Genomic DNA, 22050 nt, shown 5'->3' with positions numbered 1-22050 from the left:
AGCACCAACCTTGATTGGAGAGTGGTCAGGAGTTAAGTCCTGGGAAGGTCCTGAATGTGTACATGTATATACAGGGGCTTTAGGACAGCCCCACATACTGTAATTCTTGTTTCTTTCACTGTAACTTTATGTCCATGTTTCTCACAGTCACCTCTGCATCGTGAACTTATCATCACAGAGAAAAAAAACTGGTTATCATTTATGATTCCTTCAAACATCCGTTCTGTAAATCACTTGCCGCCACTGTGAAGTTAAAGTTCAGCGAAAATGTACATTTTACTTTACACCGTGAAATTTTGCTACCGTGAAGATAAAGTGAAGTACAGCAATCCATGCAAACAGCTTTCACCAGCATGACCCTACATACTGCTAAAACCTTCTAATTCATCCCACACTCTACCAACAGCTATGGCCTTCTTTCTTTACTATTTAGGTCAACCCATAGTGATTCCTTCACCAAGTAAAACGGCCCGACCTTTTCTGACATTTGAACTTCTTATCAAATGGTCAGAAGAGTTACAATGACGTGTGGTGGGGCCAAGCAAAATCAATGTTGTGTTTCAAATTATGGTCCTGAAAAAATCTATCTTGGTAGGTAGGGAGTATTGGGATTCTCTGTTTTACTAGATTTCAATGAACAACATAACATGGTGTCCCATTCTATAGATAAATTCAAATACATTCTAGAAGAAGACAACCCTTACTGTGTACAAATAGGTAAATACATCAAAGAATGTTTAGATCTTAGAACTAGTAGTGTAAGTGATAGTTTAAACTCGACATGTTGAAGTACTGTATTCATACACTTGTTATACTTGTACGTAAGTTAATCATTTTGTATCCCATTGTTTGTTGTTTGCAGGTATAGTTGTAGAAGACCTTACGGATGTCGCTGTACTTCTGTTCTGTCAATAAAGATTTCCTAATATGAAAGGGGTGGGTCTGTTTACATTACTTTTCTGTTGCAAAAGAAATGAGGAGAACATGTTGGAAAATTATTCTACAACATTTTCATCACTCAGATGTGAGAATCAAAAACTTAAAAAGAAAATCCTTCCCTACCAACGTTAATCTTTTTCAGGACCGTAACTGGAAACACAATATTAATCTTTCTTGGCCTAAGACGATTTCCAGTGACATTTCTGGCGAGAATATATGAGCATTTCCTAACCTAGTCTCTATTCAGACCTTATCCAGGATACCATACACACAATCCTGTTTATCACAACTGAACCTTGCTCTAGTTTTCATTCTCTTGGCACAGGGAAGAAGACTAACACCTTATCAAACAAGTGGGACAGCCATATTGTAAATTCTATCTATTTTTGCAGGGAAGTAATTTCTCATAAAGGATGGACAGTTGGTTTTTGAAGTTTTAAATTCACCTTTGAAACAATTTTGCAGTACAGTTAGTAATAATGGATAATTTGCTGTGGCAGGATTTTGCAGGGCAAAAATAAAACCACTGTGAACATTCCAAGATGTACAGTAACTAGAATTTAGTGTAACACAAAATAGACATGTGAGAATGTGCAGTTTGTAATGCAATCAAATTGGTACTGTAACTGCATTGAAACAAGTTACAGGAAAATTTGTGGTATCGAATAAGCTCACACAAAAATGTAATCACATGAAAAAATTGTAAAGATATCTCTAATAAGCTATCATCACTTAATGTAACTAAGTACAGGCACCATACTTCAAATTACATGATAATCCACATATCAATACATGTACAACACTTCACTTTGACTCACAGCTATTGTACTACCACCCTCCTAAAAGCAGGACCCCTATCACTCGATTCGTTAGCTCATTCGCGTAGGGGCCCTGCTCTTTAGCCCCGGTAAACGCGGTTCTGGCAACGTCGTCACCAAAAAAGCTTCAGCCAATCAGAGTGTTTGCTCAAGCACTGCTCAAGCTCATCTTATGCAAAACTGCAACGGACGCTGGGAAGCTATCAACCAATCAGGTTATGTCTCACATCGTTACTTTAGGTTCAGAACAAATTAACCGCCAAATTGTGCCAAATAAGGATAGCTAATTAATTATTCATGAGCAACTGTCAGTAACATCGCCAGAACCGTGTCTACCGGGGCTAAAGAGTAGGGCCCCTATGCGAGCGAGCCAATGAATCGAGCGATAGGGGTCCTGCTTTTAGGAGGGTGTTGTACGACATGTATATCACAGTGTGAGAAATGGCAAAAATTTGTACAATAAAGTTCATCAAAACGTCATCAGAAAATCTGTGTTTCTCACTGTTTTCAGCTTAAATCTACAAATCTTGACAATTAAGAAATTTCCAGATTCTAGTAGAAAACCCTCTTGTGCAAGTTGAACTAGTACAGAGATGACATTTTGTACTGAAGGCATTTATAAGGCCACACCAATTTATTTTGTTGGTTGTCGAAACATTTTGTAACAAAAATTAAGCAATACAAAAAGCTGGGAGGAAAACCTATATCTGACCATTTACTCCCATGTATACCTAGGTACTGACAGTAGTTCCAGACTGCGTCATGTAACATGTCTAGTCCAGTGGTTAGCGACCCTGGCTCTGGACCAAGAGGTCATGAGTTCAAATCCCGGCTGTTGTCGCTCACCTGACATACAAGCTACTGGAAGGGGCCAAAGTCCTTATAAATATGAATGGGACGTTAAAAGTTATTCTTTATACTTATTGAAAAGAGCTAGAATTTTCCTCATACAAAAGCAATGAACCTGTAAATACTGTACATTAATTTATATAGCATAGGTCTTCTCTCAACTGTTCATTACATGCTGGTATTATAGTCTTTCATGAAATTTCGGAACCAACTAACAAACTAAATTGGAGTGGCCTACGTTCAGACAAGGAAAGGCAGACCCGGTTACAAGTTGCCTGCATCCTCAGAAGATGAGAAGTCAGGGTTGGAGGTGCTCTGGCTCATGGGTCCATGCAGCTGGGAAACACACACAGAAAAAAACTGTTAAGTCTCGGTCATATTCGTTATTGACCTGATCGGTTAACTGTAGATGTTGCTGGCGGCTAGTTGTTAAATGTTTTCCTACATGTAACTGCCCTTTTTGAACTTGCCCAGAAAAGAGCAGCTTGAATTAATGAAAATGTAAAAATTTAGCCTCCCCCAACATCTGCTTGGAGATTAGTAAACTGCCCTTTGGCGAAACACTCTAGCTACATGTATGCAGGCATGTAGGCTGGCTATATCACACTGAATGAGTTGTCACACCACAATGCAAAACTAGAGTTCCATGAACTCAGAACTTCACCAAAGAAAGTTATCCTTCATCACAACTGTGCATTAGGCACTACAAGGGTCTGACGAGCAATAATATAATGGCCACACCTTGGGCAATTATTGTAATGAGGTTACCTGAAGGTGCTGAATGGCAGCTGCTACAAACCCTTGCCATTCAGCCCCACTACTTGTGTAAGCTCCTCACAATAGACCGATCCCAAAGCCACGCCCCCTGTTCTATTTTGAACACCTCCGTCAAAAACAGGGCTTGACGGCCAAAAAATGGCCAAGCAGCTAGCTTGTCAATAATACCACTGACTTCGGTTTAGCTTATGTGGCTCTGAAACCCTTTAATAAGAATGCAATGGCTTCTTTGTTGAAGGCTGTATCCACTGAGTAGAGTTGTTTGAGGAGGGGTAGATGTAGTTGTGGTGAGAGCGTAATGTTTTTGGTCAATGTTGGAGCAGTAGGGGCCGCATAGCTTAACCTTGTCGGTGGGCATCAGCGCCCGGTTTTTGACAAGCAGCCGATGCACGTTTAAAACAGGGTTTGTATATCTGTGACAGGGTTCCCACTGTATTGGTTGCATGCATGCAAGGCGAAACTCTGCACTAGCGGCCTTTGTAGTAGTTGGAATGTGGTACAAGCTCCCTCCCCTTGAGTACCCGAGCTGTTTTCTTTTTTGTTTCGTTTTTGTCCTGAGCATCCATGCAGCCAATATCGAAGAAAACCGGTCACAGATATACGTACCCTGCTTTACACGTGCCATTTCTGTCCTACTAGCGCTTTTTTTGATGGAGGTGTTCAAAATAGAACAGGGGGCTCTATATGTTTGATATGGTGTTCGACAGGATCGGTCTATTCAGCCCATCTGCCAAGAGAGAGTAGTCAGCCCATCCAACACTAAAGTAGTGAAAGCACAAGTGTAAGTCTTAAACTCAAACAACAGGGAAGGAAAACCCTGCACAGAAACCCAAGGAAGACATCCCTGCACAGAAGTCCTCGGGAAGAAACGCTAGCGCAGAAAATTCAGGGGGGATGAAACACCCCTGTCAAAAAAGTCCTAGGGAGCACACCCTAGCCAAAAAAAGCCGGTGGGAATGACCCCTGCAACAATATGTAACTGTGTATATTTGTGGAATTTTAATGTAAATGTACTGTTATGTTATGTACTTATATATGTTCGAATAAAACGTTTTAAAAAAAGCACAAGTGTACCTGGATGTCGTGGTCTAGTACAAAAGGTGGAATGTCCAGCTGCTCGGGGGGGATGGTGTGGTACAGCTCCTGCACACTCTGCACACTGCGCACCTTATCCTTTATACTACTGGCTGTGAACGTGGTGAAGAACCACGTCACTATCTGTGGTGAGGGAAGGAGAACAAAGTTTGATCAAACACTTACACACATTGAACTGTCATACTAAAGTCTTCTTTAGAACCTTGGCAAAGGCAAACCCAAACAATATTAGGGCCCAAAAATCGGATTTTGAAAGTCAATTTATTTTGTGATTTCTATACATGATAGGTTCAAACAACACTATCACAATGTATGGCTGCGTCCATGATTAAAAAAATATGACGTCATTGTGAGAACTCGTTGCCAGAGTTTTTGTAGGCTCGCGAAACTAAGGGGATCATTGTATGGCTCGTTTTTGCGCGGTTTTAAAATGTTCAAAGTGTGAAGTTAGTATCGAAATACACTAAACAGTGTTAGTAAATGTCACTAGCAAAAAGATTTCAGCATTTTTTTTTATTTCCATTTCTTGGGCCCTAATATTGCAAAACAAGCAATTACCCAACCAGAGGAGTGTTTTCATTTGTTACCAACCCTATGGCCGACTAACCCTATGACCGGCTTATTATCATACCTGTTTGACCAATTTCTACTATTCCAGCTACCCACAAAGTCTGGTAGACACTAGCACTTTACATCAGTGTCCTCTCTTGACCCTTTGATGATGTACTTAGATTTGGCTAGTGAAGTCTTTTCAGATGAGATGAAAAGCCAGGAGTATTTGAGGAGAGCAACCCCTGAATTACAGTGTACATGAAAAAAACCACCAAACTTATCAAGTAAGGTCCTGCCTGGTCGTACGCAGCTTGCACATATACTACCAGCAACATACAAAACCGGTGTGTTGCGCAATAAGGTGGTTTACCAGTACTGTTATGTGAACCAACAAACAATCAGTGTAGTGTAAACTTACCCTTGACCAGAATGTTGGATGCACTATATAAAATGCCTTCAAATTTTTCTTGTATCTGTATGCAGAGAGAAATAGGAAAAACAGCACTGTCACATTTTCAGAAATTCACAAATGGAAAACATGGTTATTTCATTGTGTCTACATGACATTGTATACTGTTTAAGGGGTAATGGCAAAGCGGATGACAATGTGAAAGTAATCTTCAGGCGAAACTGAGATGTGACGCTTTCTTTTTTCTTTCACTAACCGCAATTTGTGCTATTTCACTTTAGGATTTAGTGATTTCTTGTATGCAGATGCTCTACAATTAATCCAAAAACCAACTATTTAAACTGGTGTAGCCTTAGGGTCAGATAACCATTCTCGACCAATCATGACAAGGGTCTCACTTGTTGTCTAGTAGATTGTATGCGCTCCTGAGGAAGGAGAGCTCTGGTTGGTTGTCGTCAGTGCTCTGTGTGTGGAAGTACACCACCACATAGTCCTTACTCACAATCGGGTCCATCACCTGGATGAAGTACAACAGTGCCTGCAACACAACAACCCATTGGTCAAACAATCAATCAATCAATCAATCAATCAATCAATCAATCAGTCAAACAATCAATCAATCAGTCAAGCAAGAAAGCAACCAATCAATTTAGTTTGTATTACATCATTGTTCAACCAGGATGTCTACCCTTCATCAATGAATCTATATCTGCATCTATATACATGTAGTCAGGCCACACCTATCTTATTTGTTGATTCTCATATTTTTTCAGAAAATAATTGGAGCAACAGGGCGAAAAATAAATAAATGAAAAGTTTTCTGCAAATAGTCTGGGGTAAAGATAAGGGTTTACATAACAAAGAATAAGAGGATTATTCAAGTTTCAGCTTTGTATGGCTCATTTTATGCAATGCACCCCTTTCTTTGATCTAGTACAGTAGAATCCGCTTAACTGCACCACCCATTTGTCAGCGTTTTCGGTGCAATTATCCGGCTGGTGCAATTATGCGAAATGCCCAGCTGGACCGCACCACCATGGCGGGGGGGTGTATTGTTAGTCAGAAACACTAGCACAAAGAAAACAGACGAAATTATTCAGTTATTAACTTTATTTATTGACCCTTTGCTGAAAATAAAGAAATGACTACGAACCAGTTTTGATTTTGCATTCTTTCATTTTTCCATGCGATCTACCGCATTACAACACGCGTAATGTTACAGGGGAGGCATTCTGAAACATCGTCATGCCACTCATGGGATAACAGTTTCTGTGTTACATTACGTAGAGTGCAGTAGTCGATTTACGTAAATCATGTACCGCAATGAAACAAGGAATTGAAACTAAAACTTGGTTACTGATTACGGGCAAGGACATTATATATATAATGTCCTTGTTACGGGTGACCCGCCCGGGCCCTCCCATACGATTCCTATCAACGTAACTGTCAATGGAGACCGCATTCTTTTGTTACTCAAAGCAGTTTTAAAACATACTGGCGGTATTGCGCCTTTACACCGGGAGGTATCGGATCATTTGTACAGCGTTTGCCGATTTTAGCGCACCTTTTTAGTTAACTTGTCGAGGATTTTTGAAAAAAATTGGTGCAGTTATCCGGCATTGGTGACCATGCGCGGTGCAGATATGCGGGGTCACTAACAATGCAGTGAATGGGAACCGGTTTTGGATATTGGGATTCGGTGCAATTAAATGGAAGGTGCGTTTATCCGAGGTGCAATTAAGTGGCTTCGTCTGTACTATAATTTCAGTAACAAAAGTACCTTTTGCCATGTAACATATGGATTGATATTGAGAAATAGTTTTAATAAATGAAAAATCATAACTTATGATAAAATGTGACCACACTTTTTACATGTAGGTATGTGCAGGCCTTGATTATCTATTTTGGTGGCTATTGAGTTTTACAACTGAACAAATAGTAAAATTGGGAGTTAACATTTGTTAATGGGAATAGGGACCCAATTTTTGTTTTTTCAAAATGGGAAAAACAGGAGAGGCTATTCCGAGAAGTGACAAAAAAAATTGGTGTGGCCGCAGTATAACACATCAGTTGAATCAATCAATGAATCGGTATGACGAACCACAAATCAATCAATCAATCAATCAATCAATCAATCAATCAATCAATCAATCAATCAATCAATCAATCAATCAATCAATCACATATCATAGGGAGCAGACTAATGCTAACTACCAGCCCAGAGGAACGTTTATGCTAATTTATTCCATTGTTGAGTTGCACCCACCTTGTCTAGATCGATAACATTGACAGGGAAGTTCCTGCCCACGATGACTACCACTGGTCGACCAAAGATATCTGAACCTGCATAGAAGGAAGGAGAAATAACATGGGTAAGTAAAGATTAACTTTCTGCCTTCTATTCTAATTGTTGCTGAATGTACATTGCCCAATGATAGACCATGCTAAAGGTTTCCCTATGTCATGATGCAACAGCGCCACCTGTTGATTATTCACAGCAGTGCAGTCTTTTTTCATGAACCCAACCAACTCAATGTATAATATCCTTCGGCTGTCCTATTCTTTCAAAGTCATAAAAATGTAACATATTGGAAGGAAACTTTTCTGTGTATTTCTTGTAAGCAAATTCATTCATTCATTCTGTATCTGTATACCAAGTATAACTGCCCTTCAGAGTAGTTTTCCATCACTTAATCCAACCTGATAGCGAACTATAAAATCTGCAATATCAATGTCTGACAAGTCATTCGCTAACTTATTCATTTCCTTCCTTCACAAGTGAACACATGGCGTAACGGTTTGAGCGTTAAACTCTGAATCAATAGGTCCCGAGTTCTATACTCACCATGCACCGACGTTGTGTCCTTGGGAAAGGCACTTTACCCACCGAACCTATTTGGCTAATCTGTCAAGCTGTGTTCCAAAAAACACACTGCGGATTTGGTTGCCGATGTGCCAACATCTAGCACATTTGCCACTGAGAACGCTTAAATTTGTTTTTTCCTTCACACATTCATTTCTTCGTTTGTTCATTCATTCATTTCCTTCACTCATTCATCCATTCACTCATTTTTTTTCCAGTTCATCCCACCTGACTGATAGAGAACCCTGAGTGCAGCGATGTCCGACAAGTCGTCAGTCTTGGATCGCTTCAGCCACCTCTGGTACCTGTTCAAGTGATTCAACGACAGCGGAGAATAAACATAAAATGTAATAAAAGCTGTCAAATTTAGACTGAGGACAAAGTATGGTGCATTTTTGTTAGCTAGTATAGTGCAATGCAACTTCGCCATGGCTCACATATTTTTGGCCAAGCACACTGGGTCACCCCGTCTCTTTTTGATAAGTGTGTTGGGTTCTTCTACAATGTACATGCAGAGGTTTGACGCCCTAAAGCTCCCACAAACATGAGGCTGTTGGCTTTACATTCACCTCTGATAGGACGATGCGTGTCCAGGCCCGGGCCTGAACTCGGGCTGCACAGACTTTGAAATGCTTGTCTTGTTCGACAAAAGGGGAGTTTTCCGGACAACAAAAACTGCTTGTCTATTGTACACAATACATTGGATTGCAACTATAATAATTCTCGAAGACTCTATTCTACAGACTTTTCTGAACTACAGCATAACAGTAATATCTATTACTTAACAACACTGTAAATCTTTTCCAAGAAAACTTGACAAGCAATTACGTGTTTTCATTGTGTTATCACTGTTCAACCACAAAGTTAAAACACTGCGAAAACTGCCTTTTCCTTCTTACTGCAAAACCATGTAAAAATGAATTTAATATTTAGTAACTTTTCTCAGTACCCTCACGTGGCCACCCTTCATGGTAAACAAACAAATAAACAAATAAATAAAGTGACAACCTTCTCTGCTGCTCCAGTAAAACCTGCTCCTCTGAGTTCTTCCCTTGTAACTGCTGCATACGCGCTTTGTCGTGGTCGCCTTCCATCGTGGCGAACCCGTGCGCTCCGACTTTTCCACCCAAGCCTAGGAGGCCCTCCTCAAAAGTCTCGTCTGCTTCAGCTGTCAATCACACAAGAGAAAACCATTCACTTTCAATTCAAAGGTTCTGAGTTCAAATCCCTTCCAGGTTCCAATTAATGTTGTGCCCTTGGGAAAGACACTTTACACTTACCTCATCACTAAACTCAGGTTACAATAAGCTGCTAGCGAAAGTTTGATCCATGAATACCTCAGTGTTGGAAGAAAGTTTAGTACTGTATTATAATTACTTTCAACATAGATGACCTCCCAAGTTCCATGATAATTCTATACTCTTTCATACATGTGTTGAGTGCTGAGTATGTACCATTTTTGAAGTCTTTCGTATGAACCTACGACCCCGAATGCAAAACGAACACTAGGTTGTAGCAACAAGAACTGCTAAATGCCTTATTACAACAAGAATTTTCAATGTGCTATTGCAACAAGAATTTCTTAACGTTTTAGGCTTAGGAAAATTAATGTAGTGTTCCTAGAAAAATTAGGCTATGCGGGTAGGGTTTCTCATTTTGTTGTTGTTACATTTCGGCTGAAGTGATCCTGCAAATACAGTTTAACAAATTGAATTTAAAACTGTATCCGTATAAATTGCACAAGTACAATTTCTTACTGCAACAGAAATGAGGAGAACATATAGGAAAATGATTCTACAACATTTCCTCACACAGATATCAGATTTTGTGCCCCTTGTCAACCTCAAAAAAAGGCTAGGGTCGCCAGGTCTTTGCTAGGGTTGGTCAGGTAACAAGAAACACAACATTTTGCTTCCTAGGCCTTGTTGAATTTCATCCTACTGCAAGAAGAATTCTAAACATCTTACTGCTGTCCTCTGCTCCGAGAGGTTTGTCCATGATTCTGATTTGCCGCTCCTGGATGAAAGGCTCTCCCTCCTCATTCCCAACATCCGTGGGAACCTCGTCCAACACGGCCTGCTCTTCAGCCTTGGTCCGCGGGAAGTAGAGAGGCATGATTCTCCTGTAGATGTCCTACAGAATACAACAGTACAGGGGCATGATTCTCCTGTAGATGTCCTACAGAATACAACAGTACAGGGGCATGATTCTCCTGTAGATGTCCTACAGAACACAACAGTACAGGGGCATGATTCTCCTGTAGATGTCCTACAGAACACAACAGTACAGGGGCATGATTCTCCTGTAGATGTCCTACAGAACACAACAGTACAGGGGCATGGCTCCTGTAGATGTCTTACAGAACACAACAGTACAGGGGCATGATTCTCCTGTAGATGTCCTACAGAACACAACAGTGCACGGGCATGATTCTCCTATAGATGTCCTACAGAACACAACAGTACAGGGGCATGGCTCCTGTAGATGTCCTACAGAACACAACAGTACAGGGGCATGATTCTCCTGTAGATGTCCTACAGAATACAACAGTACAGGGGCATGATTCTCCTGTAGATGTCCTACAGAATACAACAGTACAGGGGCATGATTCTCCTGTAGATGTCCTACAGAACACAACAGTACAGGGGCATGATTCTCCTGTAGATGTCCTACAGAACACAACAGTACAGGGGCATGATTCTCCTGTAGATGTCCTACAGAATACAACAGTACAGGGGCATGATTCTCCTGTAGATGTCCTACAGAATACAACAGTACAGGGGCATGATTCTCCTGTAGATGTCCTACAGAACACAACAGTACAGGGGCATGATTCTCCTGTAGACGTCCTACAGAATACAACAGTACAGGGGCATGATTCTCCTGTAGATGTACTACAGAACACAACAGTACAGGGGCATGATTCTCCTGTAGATGTCCTACAGAACACAACAGTACAGGGGCATGATTCTCCTGTAGATGTCCTACAGAACACAACAGTACAGGGGCATGATTCTCCTGTAGATGTCCTACAGAACACAACAGTACAGGGGCATGGCTCCTGTAGATGTCTTACAGAACACAACAGTACAGGGGCATGATTCTCCTGTAGATGTCCTACAGAACACAACAGTGCACGGGCATGATTCTCCTATAGATGTCCTACAGAACACAACAGTACAGGGGCATGGCTCCTGTAGATGTCCTACAGAATACAACAGTACAGGGGCATGATTCTCCTGTAGATGTCCTACAGAACACAACAGTACAGGGGCATGATTCTCCTGTAGATGTCCTACAGAACACAATAGTACAGGGGCATGATTCTCCTGTAGATGTCCTACAGAACACAACAGTGCACGGGCATGATTCTCCTATAGATGTCCTACAGAACACAACAGTACAGGGGCATGGCTCCTGTAGATGTCCTACAGAACACAACAGTACAGGGGCATGATTCTCCTGTAGATGTCCTACAGAATACAACAGTACAGGGGCATGATTCTCCTGTAGATGTCCTACAGAATACAACAGTACAGGGGCATGATTCTCCTGTAGATGTCCTACAGAACACAACAGTACAGGGGCATGATTCTCCTGTAGATGTCCTACAGAACACAACAGTACAGGGGCATGATTCTCCTGTAGATGTCCTACAGAATACAACAGTACAGGGGCATGATTCTCCTGTAGATGTCCTACAGAATACAACAGTACAGGGGCATGATTCTCCTGTAGATGTCCTACAGAACACAACAGTACAGGGGCATGATTCTCCTGTAGACGTCCTACAGAATACAACAGTACAGGGGCATGATTCTCCTGTAGATGTCCTACAGAATACAACAGTACAGGGGCATGATTCTCCTGTAGATGTCCTACAGAACACAACAGTGCACGGGCATGATTCTCCTATAGATGTCCTACAGAACACAACAGTACAGGGGCATGGCTCCTGTAGATGTCCTACAGAACACAACAGTACAGGGGCATGATTCTCCTGTAGATGTCCTACAGAATACAACAGTACAGGGGCATGATTCTCCTGTAGATGTCCTACAGAATACAACAGTACAGGGGCATGATTCTCCTGTAGATGTCCTACAGAACACAACAGTACAGGGGCATGATTCTCCTGTAGATGTCCTACAGAACACAACAGTACAGGGGCATGATTCTCCTGTAGATGTCCTACAGAATACAACAGTACAGGGGCATGATTCTCCTGTAGATGTCCTACAGAATACAACAGTACAGGGGCATGATTCTCCTGTAGATGTCCTACAGAACACAACAGTACAGGGGCATGATTCTCCTGTAGACGTCCTACAGAATACAACAGTACAGGGGCATGATTCTCCTGTAGATGTACTACAGAACACAACAGTACAGGGGCATGATTCTCCTGTAGATGTCCTACAGAACACAACAGTACAGGGGCATGATTCTCCTGTAGATGTCCTACAGAACACAACAGTACAGGGGCATGATTCTCCTGTAGATGTCCTACAGAACACAACAGTACAGGGGCATGGCTCCTGTAGATGTCTTACAGAACACAACAGTACAGGGGCATGATTCTCCTGTAGATGTCCTACAGAACACAACAGTGCACGGGCATGATTCTCCTATAGATGTCCTACAGAACACAACAGTACAGGGGCATGGCTCCTGTAGATGTCCTACAGAATACAACAGTACAGGGGCATGATTCTCCTGTAGATGTCCTACAGAACACAACAGTACAGGGGCATGATTCTCCTGTAGATGTCCTACAGAACACAATAGTACAGGGGCATGATTCTCCTGTAGATGTCCTACAGAACACAACAGTACAGGGGCATGATTCTCCTGTAGATGTCCTACAGAATACAACAGTACAGGGGCATGATTCTCCTGTAGATGTCCTACAGAATACAACAGTACAGGGGCATGATTCTCCTGTAGATGTCCTACAGAACACAACAGTACAGGGGCATGATTCTCCTGTAGATGTCCTACAGAATACAACAGTACAGGGGCATGATTCTCCTGTATATGTCCTACAGAATACAACAGTACACGGGCATGATTCTCCTGTAGATGTCCTACAGAACACAACAGTACAGGGGCATGGCTCCTGTAGATGTCCTACAGAACACAATAGTACAGGGGCATGATTCTCCTGTAGATGTCCTACAGAACACAACAGTACAGGGGCATGATTCTCCTGTAGATGTCCTACAGAATACAACAGTACAGGGGCATGATTCTCCTGTAGATGTCCTACAGAATACAACAGTACAGGGGCATGATTCTCCTGTAGATGTCCTACAGAACACAACAGTACAGGGGCATGATTCTCCTGTAGATGTCCTACAGAACACAACAGTACAGGGGCATGATTCTCCTGTAGATGTCCTACAGAACACAACAGTACAGGGGCATGATTCTCCTGCAGATGTACTACAGAACACAACAGTACAGGGGCATGATTCTCCTGTAGATGTCCTACAGAACACAACAGTACAGGGGCATGATTCTCCTGTAGATGTCCTACAGAACACAACAGTACAGAACTAATAACAAAAACTCCTACCTCATCATTGTCGGTCACTGCAAAGACCACCGTCTCTAAGGAAGAGTCGTATTTCTCCAGGAATCTACGCACAGTTCCTACAAAAGTAGAGTGCATGGACTTATTGTCTGTTTAATATTTGTTTGTCACTTCCATTGGAGTGAAATATTGTTTTTGACTTGTCTGAGTGGGTGTCTGAATCTGTGCCTGCAAGTGTGCTTGTGTGTGTGTGTTGTGTGTATGTTGTGTGTGTATGTGTTGTGTATTTGTGCGTGTGGGTGTTGAGGTCCCCAGAAAGTGTGAAATGGATGAAATGGAACGAAATGGAACGAACTAAAACAACATGTAACATTATGAAATGAAATACCAGTAGATAGCGAAATATAAGGAACGTTGTAATTATAACATTCACAGTAGACCGGAACAGGAAGGATTTTAAATACAAAAGTGAGTGGTAAGTAAATAGTATAACATGTTTTATCTCTTGAATCTATTTATTTCGTTCCATTTCATTCCATTTCGTTTTATTTCGTTCCATTTCGCACTTTCTGGGGACCCGTGTGTTGTGCGTTTCTGAAATCCCCCCAAAACACAATGCAGCTTTGCCACACATCCTCACTGCTGCTGTTCTTGTCTGTGGGACTGGAAGGATGACAAAGCAGTATTGACAAGGGGGTGAAGCCTGCCATCTCTGATTGCCTTGTTAGTTTGTTTTGCTCATGATCCTGACGAGCTTATTTCTTAGGATTAGCACTTCAGCAAGAAAAACTGGGTTTGCGGATTCGATGGGGTGGTCTACAGGGGTGGGCTAGTGGGGCGGGCTACCTCAGCATCTACCCTTTCTGGACCTCAAGGCTGTGCATGGGGGTTTGGCCTCTTACGGAATTTCCTTGAAGAGGATCTGGGTCAAGCTGTGGGTGGGCTAGAGGGAAGGTAACAGCTAATCATATGGCAGGTGGGGGGGGGGGGTACATGTAGGTGCACCAAGACTGGTAGAAAATCCATTTATCATAAACAAACTTCTAAGTACTCAGTATACAATTAGGATTTTTGGGAAGAGGTACAAGGGAAATAAACTGGAAGTTGCATAGGACAGCTAGGGAATGAGAGAGCCTTTGTTTGACAAAATTCAAAACATATGTCTCACATTTAGACTAGAATGTACCTGAATGCATGTGCTTGCATACAATGTACAATGTATTTGTGGTTATGTGTGTCAGTGTGCATGAGCGTGGGTTGGAATGTTTTAAGTGTGTGTGTTTGTACAATGTATAGTGTTGCTTTTGTTGCTCATTTCTTTTTTGTAGCCACAATGCTACTGTCCTGTTGGCCTGACTGAGCAGTATATAAAGGAACAGGGAACATAGTCCTCCATGTTTAAAAATCTAAAACTGGGGATAACAAACTCCTGCACGATGTAAATGTATGCAGTATGCTCATTGCCCACCTCCACCCCCCACTGTAGCATCCCCAAAGCAATATGATCCTTCAGCAAAATAAAGCATTCTTTCCGGCCCTCCCACAGAGTGACCCATCTTTTCCTCAAGGAAATTCCATTCAATGCTAAACCCCCATGCACAGCCTTGAGGTCCAGAAAGGGTAGATGCTGAGGTAGCCCACCCCACTAGCCCACCCCTGTAGACCACCCCATCGAATCCGCAAACCCAGAAAAACTACTCCAAGATCATTTAAGCTCAATGGTGTGTGTGAGTGAGTGATAAGGTTCAGGTATGACATTGCTAGTAGAGAACTTAAGTTAGAGTTAAAATCCTCCCATACCATAAGGTGTATAGGAGGGAGCCCATCTCCGTTTCATAGCCCTGGGCCACACTGTGGTGCAATCACTGCAGCAGGGGGCTAGTCCACTGGCAGTGGAGTGTGTTTAACTTCCATACTGTTTCAGACGTATCTACCATTTTCATAAAGTCTTTGGTATGACTCGATGCGCCTCTAATCCAGACGTGTCCTACCCGGGCGCAAACTCAGGCCTTCTGGCTCCTCATAATTTGAACCAGATGTGGTGACAGAAGCGCAGACCACTGCACCACAGGGACACCCCCAGTAGAGAACAATATAAAATGCCTTACTGAGTGCGATGTGGGCCCCCTCGTCCGGCGGATATCCTCTCTTTGGCTGGTTCACCACACACAGGCCAATGGACTGGAGACTGTTTTCTCTGTGTAAAATAGACAAATATCAGACCCTTGTCAGCATTAAGAAAATCTTAAGACATCTGCTGCAGTGCCATGGAAAACCACTAGGAGAACTATAATTGAACTTCATTTTGACAACAGATTCCAACAAGATCCATCCATAATTTGTTTAGTTACTCTGTCCATAAAGACGCAAACCTAAGGCACTGAAAACATTACAATCTTGGCAGAGGCAACAATACAGATGCAGGTAGTACATGTATTATGTCTATTAATCTTCCCAGTGATCGATGTTGTCGTTTTCGCAGTGTCCTCTCTACCTCAAATTCCTGACACCAGTAATATGCATTTCCAATTTACATGTATGACTACTGTACTGCAGACTGAACTACTGTAAATGCAGAAATGTTTGTGGTGGTTTTATGTTCACGATTTTCGTGGCAACCGCTTTACCACAAACATAAAATCACCGTGAACATTTTTGTCCAATATTGTAGCAGTATATGACTATAGCACTGCCGCAAACGTAAAAACACCGCAAACAAGTTTCATTTTCCCCTTAGCGTGAAATAAAAACAATGCAAACTTAAATGCATTTACAGTATTTCAACAGTGAACCTCAAAACACCGCAAAAAAACAGTCTCCCCTCCTTTTGGAAAATTAATTCACAGCAAAAGTAACTGAATTTACAGTACCTGGCGAGCTGAAGACTGTTCCGGTAGCAGTTGAACAAGGCGCTCTCCGCGGCTGTTCGGTACTTAACGTTGTACCTGGGCCCCACGGTGTGGATAACGTACCTGGCTGGCAGGTTGTACCCTTTCGTCATCTTCGCCTCACCTGTCCTGCAAGCTGTGCACACACAAAAGGCGGTCATTTCTTCTCACCACTTTAGTCATAGACAGAACACAAATCTACATATACTATTCTGTATCTGTATCTATATAGCCGGTACAACCGCCAATAGGCGTAACACACCAGCTTCGCAGGCACGCGGCGCGGCAGCAGCTGGTCATCTTACACCGAACGGTCTGTTACACCTAGTCTTTGCATATCTGACTGTAACCGTTCTTTAAAGCTACTTAGTGAAGATGCTCCTACAGTACTTGATGACAACGAGTTCCATTCTACTATGGTTCTCGGAAAATACAAATTTTTGAACACATCAATCCTTGGCTGATAACTCCAGTACTTAAAAGCATGACTATTTCTAGTCCTCTTCTGAGCTATTAGGCTTGCCCCTGAGGCGTCGCCCAAAAAGGGCCATAATCAGCTTTGCCCTTCTCCCATTCTGACTTGGTCATGAGGAAGGAGGTAACATGTAAGGATCACAGAATATAAGAAAGATATTGATATTGATATCTTTATTGCGCAACAATTGTACAAGGTACAAAGTATGGCTGGTACATAACTACAGTTCTATACTGTACATATCTAAGGGTTAATCTACCTTTATATGTGTTTTGAATGGGTTCTTACAATTATTGGAGGAATTTCTATCATCTAAACAAATTCTTTATTTTCCTATGAATACCATGCAGGGGCTGTCACAAAGAGTAGGGGTCCTTCCCGGTGTGAGTGGTCCAAAACCTATAGTCCTATATGGGGCAACTGTCATATTGAGGTCAACTGCATGCCGAATGGCAGTCGCTCCAGACCCTTGCGATTCAGCCCCGCCAATTGTGCGCTCCTAGCAATTCAGCCCCTGGCGAAGTAGTAGTCGGTCTTCCCAAAAACAATAACATGTAGCCGGAAACACCTTTTTTCTCGGACTAAGACATGTCCCCGTGGCGCAAGTGGTAACGCAACCCCGCTGCTTCGCCATCTGGATCAAATTCCGTGGATCCTGGGGCCCGAGTTTGATCCAAGGGTTGACTCAGCTCGGACATGTTGTAAGGGATTGCATTCATCATTTTGGATGGTGGACTTGTGTATGAGGGAGCTTCGGGGCCTAAGCCTCAAACCTCTACGCGTAAAAGAACCCAACACACTTATCGAGAAGACTAGGGTTGTGCTTGGCCAAAAACGCAACCCGTGATGAAGCGGCATTGCACTTCCACTAGTTACTTGAAAAAGCATCATGCTTCACCTCAATTGAGGATGCTTTACCTTACTTTTTTTGAGACTTACTTTTGACATGGTTGGAGCACTCCGCCCGGAGGTCAGGTCCAGCTGCCTGGAAGATCCTCTCGCTGATGAGGTTCCTGTCGGTCAGCGTCTCGTTTGTCGTGTTGACAATCGCTGTGCAGTTCAACGCTGTGATGTCGCCCTCCCTGAACATAAGGCCAGAAAATATAGAATTACAGATTGAAGTTTTTAATAGAGCAGCGTTAAACTTTGTAATCATGTTTTGCTGACATTCAACATTTATTTTATGTGGTGCACCCAGAATTCTTTCTGGTTCTTGGTCGGAGTTCAAAAATAAAGGGACAACGAACAATACCGATGAATACATCGGAAAGCAGCAGAAAACCGCTTTTTGCCCTTGTAATTACATTTTCCATCATACTTCTTTTTGGCAGAATTGTAGCCCGTTGACCTGAGGGTGTCGGCCTACACACGAAATTGTAAAAAAACTCTGAGACCTTCTGTGCATCTAATTTTTTTGGTTGGGTGCACCAGTGCACCTGTTTCCAAAAATTAATTTCAAGCCCTAGTACCTAAATAGACTTACACTCAAGTATAGAACTTCTGGACTTATTCTGTTATTACAGATGTGTTATTCCTTCCACATCGATGAAAATTCAGCACTGGAAAATAATGATTAACATTATTTTTTTAGATCCTCTTGCTTGGTTTCTCTGCATAAGATACCTGATCTGAAGTCTAGAACAGCTGTTTACTGAATGATAATATGTTTCTGTCGTCACCTGTCCCATAACCTGCTCTGTCTTGCGTTACCTTACTACATGTATGCTGTCAACCACAAAATTGAAAATCTTCTAACATTGCCTCTCCAATTTACCACCAAATAAAGTTCCCATAATCTCTAGTAGCTCACCAGAGGACCACCTTCCTGTTGAAGTCCTCGTTGACAGGAAACCTGGACTCCCTCTCTTCTTCCTGTGCCTCTGGATAGGAGGGGACGTAAGCGTTGACCCAGCGGCAAAGCTCCTTCTCTTCCACGATGTTCAACCGAGCCCCCAACGGATCCATCCCTGGGCTGCAAGAGATTTATAATCTTGTCATTGGACAGTAATTAACAGATGTAATGTTATACATCTTACAGCTAAGGGAGCATTTAATCTTCCCACATATGCAAATTACATTCATGCAAATATCATCAGCCATGCTCAATCGAGCTCCGATGCAATGGATCCATCCCTGCCCTGCAAGGCATTAATAATTATACCATTATTTTGTCATTATGGAATTATAGTAAATCATTAGTTACCTGACTATGTAATTTTCCCGTTTATGCAAATTACCTTCATGCAAATATTATGAAATTATGTGTCATGTCATGTGATTGTCCTCATGCTGAATTTTTAATTTCCGAGAACTAGTGTGGATTTATGATATCATGACATGGTCCTATAAAGAAAATAGAAAAACCTAGAGATCAGCATTTATGCCCACGGATGATTGGTTGACTGACTGACTGATTGATTGATGTGACATTGGTCTGGAGAATTTGATCAAGTTTTTTCCTGACCAACTCTTCCAGTTTGTATATTTTCAATTGATTAGAGAGATTTAGCAAAGCATGATTGATTGATTGATTGACTGATTGTTTGGTTAATTGATTGATTTAGCAAAGTATGATTGATTTATTGATTGACCAATTGTTTGGTTTACTGATCTATTGATTTAGCAACGCATGATTGATTGATTGATTGACCGATTGTTTGGTTAATTGATTGATTGATTACAATCTTGGTGTGAAGAATTCGATCAAATCTTTCCAAAGGTTTTGCCGATCATCACTTCAAATTTGAACTTTTTGAGTTGATCAGAAGGAGAAAAAAATGAGCAAGGAGTCTTGTTCCTAAACCTTGCCGCTCCAGGACTGCTGGATATAGACTGGTCATCTGGGCCGTCCTGAAGCTCGGGGTCCCAGTCAACTGGTAACTGGTTTGTCGCCATGGTAACCACGGGTGGAGATTCCTGAATCTTTCACTTTTGGCTTTTTTCTTTTTATGTGTGTTGGGAGAGCTATGTGTACCTGTTGATAAGATCATACAATACATCCAGAAATTCTATCTGATGCATAGATTATCATTTTTACTGGTTCCACACTGTCAAGCTTAATCATTTTGATAGCTATTCATGGATCACCTATTGCTAAGTTCAGGGCTAAAAATGTTCTTCATTTAATAGTTGTATGTAAATGAAACAAAGAGGTGAGTAGAACAGTCTTCTGGCTCCTGGCGATCAAACCCGGGCCCGCCAGCACACAGTCCATGCACACTAACCACTAGGCTAAAGGGTCCGAACCAGTTAGACTGGTCAGTCAGTGGCGCTCAAACCCCACTGTAAATGCAAGGTGTCAGAAATGTTATTTGCAGTTTACTTATTTATTAATCTTTAGGGTGGTCCCTTCAGTTAACATTGAAGAAAACTTTCAATTTAATATTATACTGGTGTAACTTTTTGTTGCATAAAGCTGTTGTGCTTTCTGTTAACTTAGTTTGCAACACCATCTTTTGAAACAAGACATTTTCTTTGCCAGTCTTTTTTTCCCTCACTCGCATGAGTTTACGGGCGTCCAGAGGATGTCATCCATATAATCAACTCAAAGTGGCCTTAAGGTAATGTGCAACTATTTGTTACGTTAGAGATTCGACCTAGATTACATTTGCTACTAGCTTTTTTTTTCAAATTCTGCTTTAGATTAGCTTTAAGTGGTAGTTCGTGGTATGTCGACGAAAGAGTTTGCGAGGAAAAAAATAATTCATGGGCCGTGCATGCAATTTCCGTAGACTTTTCAAGTAAAAAAACAAGTCGGAATTCCTTACAGCTCACAACCTTTGCGCAGAAAACGCTCCTCTGATGTTCTAGAATGTATCACAGCCGACAGAAAGGCCAGCTGCGGCGTGGGATGTGTAAAACAGAGAGAAAACCGTACCTGTTTTGGACCATGCTAACCGGAGGCCGCCATGTTACCTGATCACATGACACCTGCCCGTGTGACAAAGGGTCAAAGGTCAATCTCAGTTTGTAAACAAAACCACGTGGCTGCTGGGAAGGGGCGTTCCCTCAACCAGAATTCGTTTTTTCGTTTCAAGGCATCCTCATTTGAGGTGAAGCATGATGCTTTTTCAAGTAGCTAGTGGAAGCTACGGCTCGCGTTTTTGGCCAAGCACACCGGGTCATCCCTACTCTTCTCAATAAGTGTGTTGGGTTCTTTTACGTGCAGAGGTTTGACGCTTGAGGCAAATGCCACGGGGCCACCGGCTTTACGTCACCATCCGAAATGACGAATTCAATCCCTTACACCATGTCCGAGCTCGAGTCGACCCCTAGGATCGAACTCGGGCCCTAGGATCCACGGAATTTGATACAGACGGCGAAGCAGCGGGGTTGCGTAAAGGCGCTACTAGTGCCCCAAAAATGGAAATAAAAAAATGCTTTTATGGTAGTGACATTTACTAACACTGTTCAGGTCATTACCTTCGTATCATTAGAGGATAATTATGAACATCAGATTCTTTTGTTGTTTCTGCGTTAGGCCGATTATAGCATGATTCCAAATGTTAAAGCAAGAGTCCGTAGGACACACCTCCGTCAAATGTTGTTGATCTAAATAGCTTGAGTCAAGTGTTAGATTTTTCCGTACAAATTTGATATGTTTTTGTTGTAGTAAAACGTAAACTTTCTTGTAAACGTCTTTGAATTTTTCACTTTCTTGAATTTGTAGCTTTTGTGCCATTTTCGTGCAATTGACGGTAGAGTAAACAAAGACCGATGTCATTTTTCGCTTGGGTAGATGTTGTAAAACAAAGGCCGCCATGTTTCCACTAAATCATCTGAATTAAGAGTTAGATCTTCCATAGAAACTTCACATTTTCACCCGGGTACATAATTCCGCCACCCTGAA

At 41.9% G+C, this 22050-nt stretch overlaps 1 protein-coding gene across 4 annotated transcripts; it reads right to left on the bottom strand.

Annotated features, from left to right (window-relative positions):
• Positions 1-729: 729 nt before the first annotated feature.
• LOC136422004 (protein GDAP2 homolog) lies at positions 730-21143 on the bottom strand. 4 transcript variants are annotated; one of them, XM_066409612.1, is made up of 15 exons: positions 21079-21142; positions 20005-20175; positions 19012-19173; positions 18141-18283; positions 16709-16862; positions 15947-16035; positions 13881-13957; positions 10270-10435; positions 9311-9470; positions 8531-8607; positions 7706-7782; positions 5838-5977; positions 5449-5503; positions 4458-4601; positions 730-2942 (listed from the first exon to the last, which is right to left on the bottom strand). In XM_066409612.1, the coding sequence occupies exons 2-15, from the start codon at positions 20094-20096 to the stop codon at positions 2871-2873; spliced, it is 1608 nt and encodes a 535-aa protein (XP_066265709.1). In that variant the 5' UTR covers positions 20097-20175; positions 21079-21142; the 3' UTR covers positions 730-2870. The 4 variants fall into 4 exon arrangements, with proteins under 4 accessions (XP_066265709.1, XP_066265727.1, XP_066265734.1 ...); XM_066409630.1 differs by lacking the exon at positions 20005-20175 and having other exon boundaries at positions 21079-21143; XM_066409637.1 differs by lacking the exons at positions 20005-20175; positions 21079-21142 and adding an exon at positions 20969-21072.
• Between the last annotated feature and the right edge of the window lie 907 nt (positions 21144-22050).

This window comes from Branchiostoma lanceolatum, chromosome 1 (genome assembly GCF_035083965.1).
Source record: "Branchiostoma lanceolatum isolate klBraLanc5 chromosome 1, klBraLanc5.hap2, whole genome shotgun sequence".
Lineage (NCBI taxonomy): Eukaryota > Metazoa > Chordata > Leptocardii > Amphioxiformes > Branchiostomatidae > Branchiostoma > Branchiostoma lanceolatum.
Note: the sequence above shows the minus strand (reverse complement) of the source record. Positions and strands in the feature narration are given on the sequence as shown.

Coding starts and splice junctions, on each gene's coding strand:
- LOC136422004 (XM_066409612.1), bottom strand. CDS start 20,096: ATGGCGACAAACCAGTTACCAGTTGACTGGGACCCCGAGCTTCAGGAC. Junction 19,174..20,004: donor AGCAGTCCTGGAGCGGCAAG/GTTTAGGAACAA, acceptor AATCTCTTGCAG/CCCAGGGATGGATCCGTTGG. Junction 16,036..16,708: donor AACAGTCTTCAGCTCGCCAG/GTACTGTAAATT, acceptor TATTTTACACAG/AGAAAACAGTCTCCAGTCCA.